The sequence below is a fragment of the Geospiza fortis genome, unplaced genomic scaffold, assembly GCF_000277835.1.
Source record: "Geospiza fortis unplaced genomic scaffold, GeoFor_1.0 scaffold23, whole genome shotgun sequence".
Lineage (NCBI taxonomy): Eukaryota > Metazoa > Chordata > Aves > Passeriformes > Thraupidae > Geospiza > Geospiza fortis.
In genome coordinates this window covers 9,993,343-9,994,615 of record NW_005054303.1, presented here as the reverse complement: position 1 = coordinate 9,994,615, position 1,273 = coordinate 9,993,343, and the positions used below count along the sequence as shown (strand labels likewise).

At 53.7% G+C, this 1,273-nt stretch overlaps 1 protein-coding gene across 1 annotated transcript in view; it reads right to left on the bottom strand.

Annotated features, from left to right (window-relative positions):
* SGPP1 (sphingosine-1-phosphate phosphatase 1) overlaps window positions 1-1,272 on the bottom strand; it is a gene marked incomplete at its 5' end in the record, with an annotated part of 19,250 nt that extends 17,978 nt beyond the window's left edge. The window contains one exon of the mRNA XM_031066194.1: window positions 772-1,272. Within this exon, the coding sequence (XP_030922054.1) occupies window positions 772-1,272 (501 nt within the window). The remainder of the gene's footprint in view (window positions 1-771) is intronic.
* Window position 1,273: the final 1 nt, after the last annotated feature.

Sequence of the window (1,273 nt, the reverse complement as noted above, 5' to 3'; positions counted from 1 at the left end):
GCTGGATGTGCTTTCCCTGGGGCTGCTGCTGTTGCCGTACTTCCAGCAGCCAGCGCCAAAGCACATGCCACTGCTTGCGTAAACCAGACGATCAACAGTGTTATTTTAACTTATCTACTGACCCCAAGTGCAACAGCCAGATTTTAGAGATTCTGCTGAATGAAGGTGATGAAAATATCATAGATTATCAGTTCCTGCTAATTATGAACACACTGATAGATTGTAGAACCTCCTGAAAGTATAAATACCAGGATCATTTCCAGGCTGTGGTTAATGAAAATAAAATCGTTAAAGAAAAGGCTAAAGCTACAACTCAGTGACGCTACAAAGTGACTCGAAGCAAAGAAGGATCAACAAGAAGCCCTTTAGTTACTGGCTCTCCACTAAATTCTCACTCTGTAAAACCAAATGCCTGTAAAAGCATTAGATGCTTATCCAAACTTTGCGCAAATGGACAAGCTAGGAAATAACCTTCATCGGAACAAAACGCAGATTGTTACCGCGAACTTTTCATGCGTGCTGAGCTAATCCCCAAAACCAGCACAACTTCCATTCACAAGACAGAATTACTAGAACACCTCTCGTTACCTGAGCACTCGCTTAAATAACAGAAAAAAAATTAAGAGTGAGGCAAGGAAAAAAGGTACGAATGTGACGTTTTCCCAACCAAACTCAGCCACCTCCCCTCCCGAGGAGGAATCAGGTCTGCCACATGGTTACACCTCGGGGCTGGCAAGCGCACGGATGAGGACACGGAGGTGTGAGCATTACCTGCCAGCGGCCGTAGCTGAGCAGCAGGAGCGCCAGGGGGATGGCGGTGCCCGACATGGCATGGGTGGAGGGCATGCTGTACTCGGAGTTGTAGAAGACCTCCAGCTTCACCACGGGCGGCGAGGCAGGACGCGGCCAGCGGATCACATCCTTGGTGCACTGCCCCAGGTACATCACCCACACCCAGATGATGATGAGCCTCCGGCCCAGCCAGGCGTCCAAATTCCAGATGCAGAAAGGGAAAAAGAGGATGTAGAAGAGCTCGTTGCCCAGCTCCGTGCCCAGGCTGAACAGATAGTAGAGGAAGTGGCTGCGAGTGGCGAACTCCTGGCTGCCGTCCTCCTCCTCCGTCAGCGAGTTTCGGCGCGGCCTCCTCCTCCAGCGCCGCGGGGTTCCCGCCGCGCCGGGCACGGCCCCGTTCCCGGTGGGATGCGCCTGCCCGCCCGCGGGGCCACCGTTCGCCACTGGCCCCCGTTGCTCCGCGCCGGCCCCGCCCGCGGGC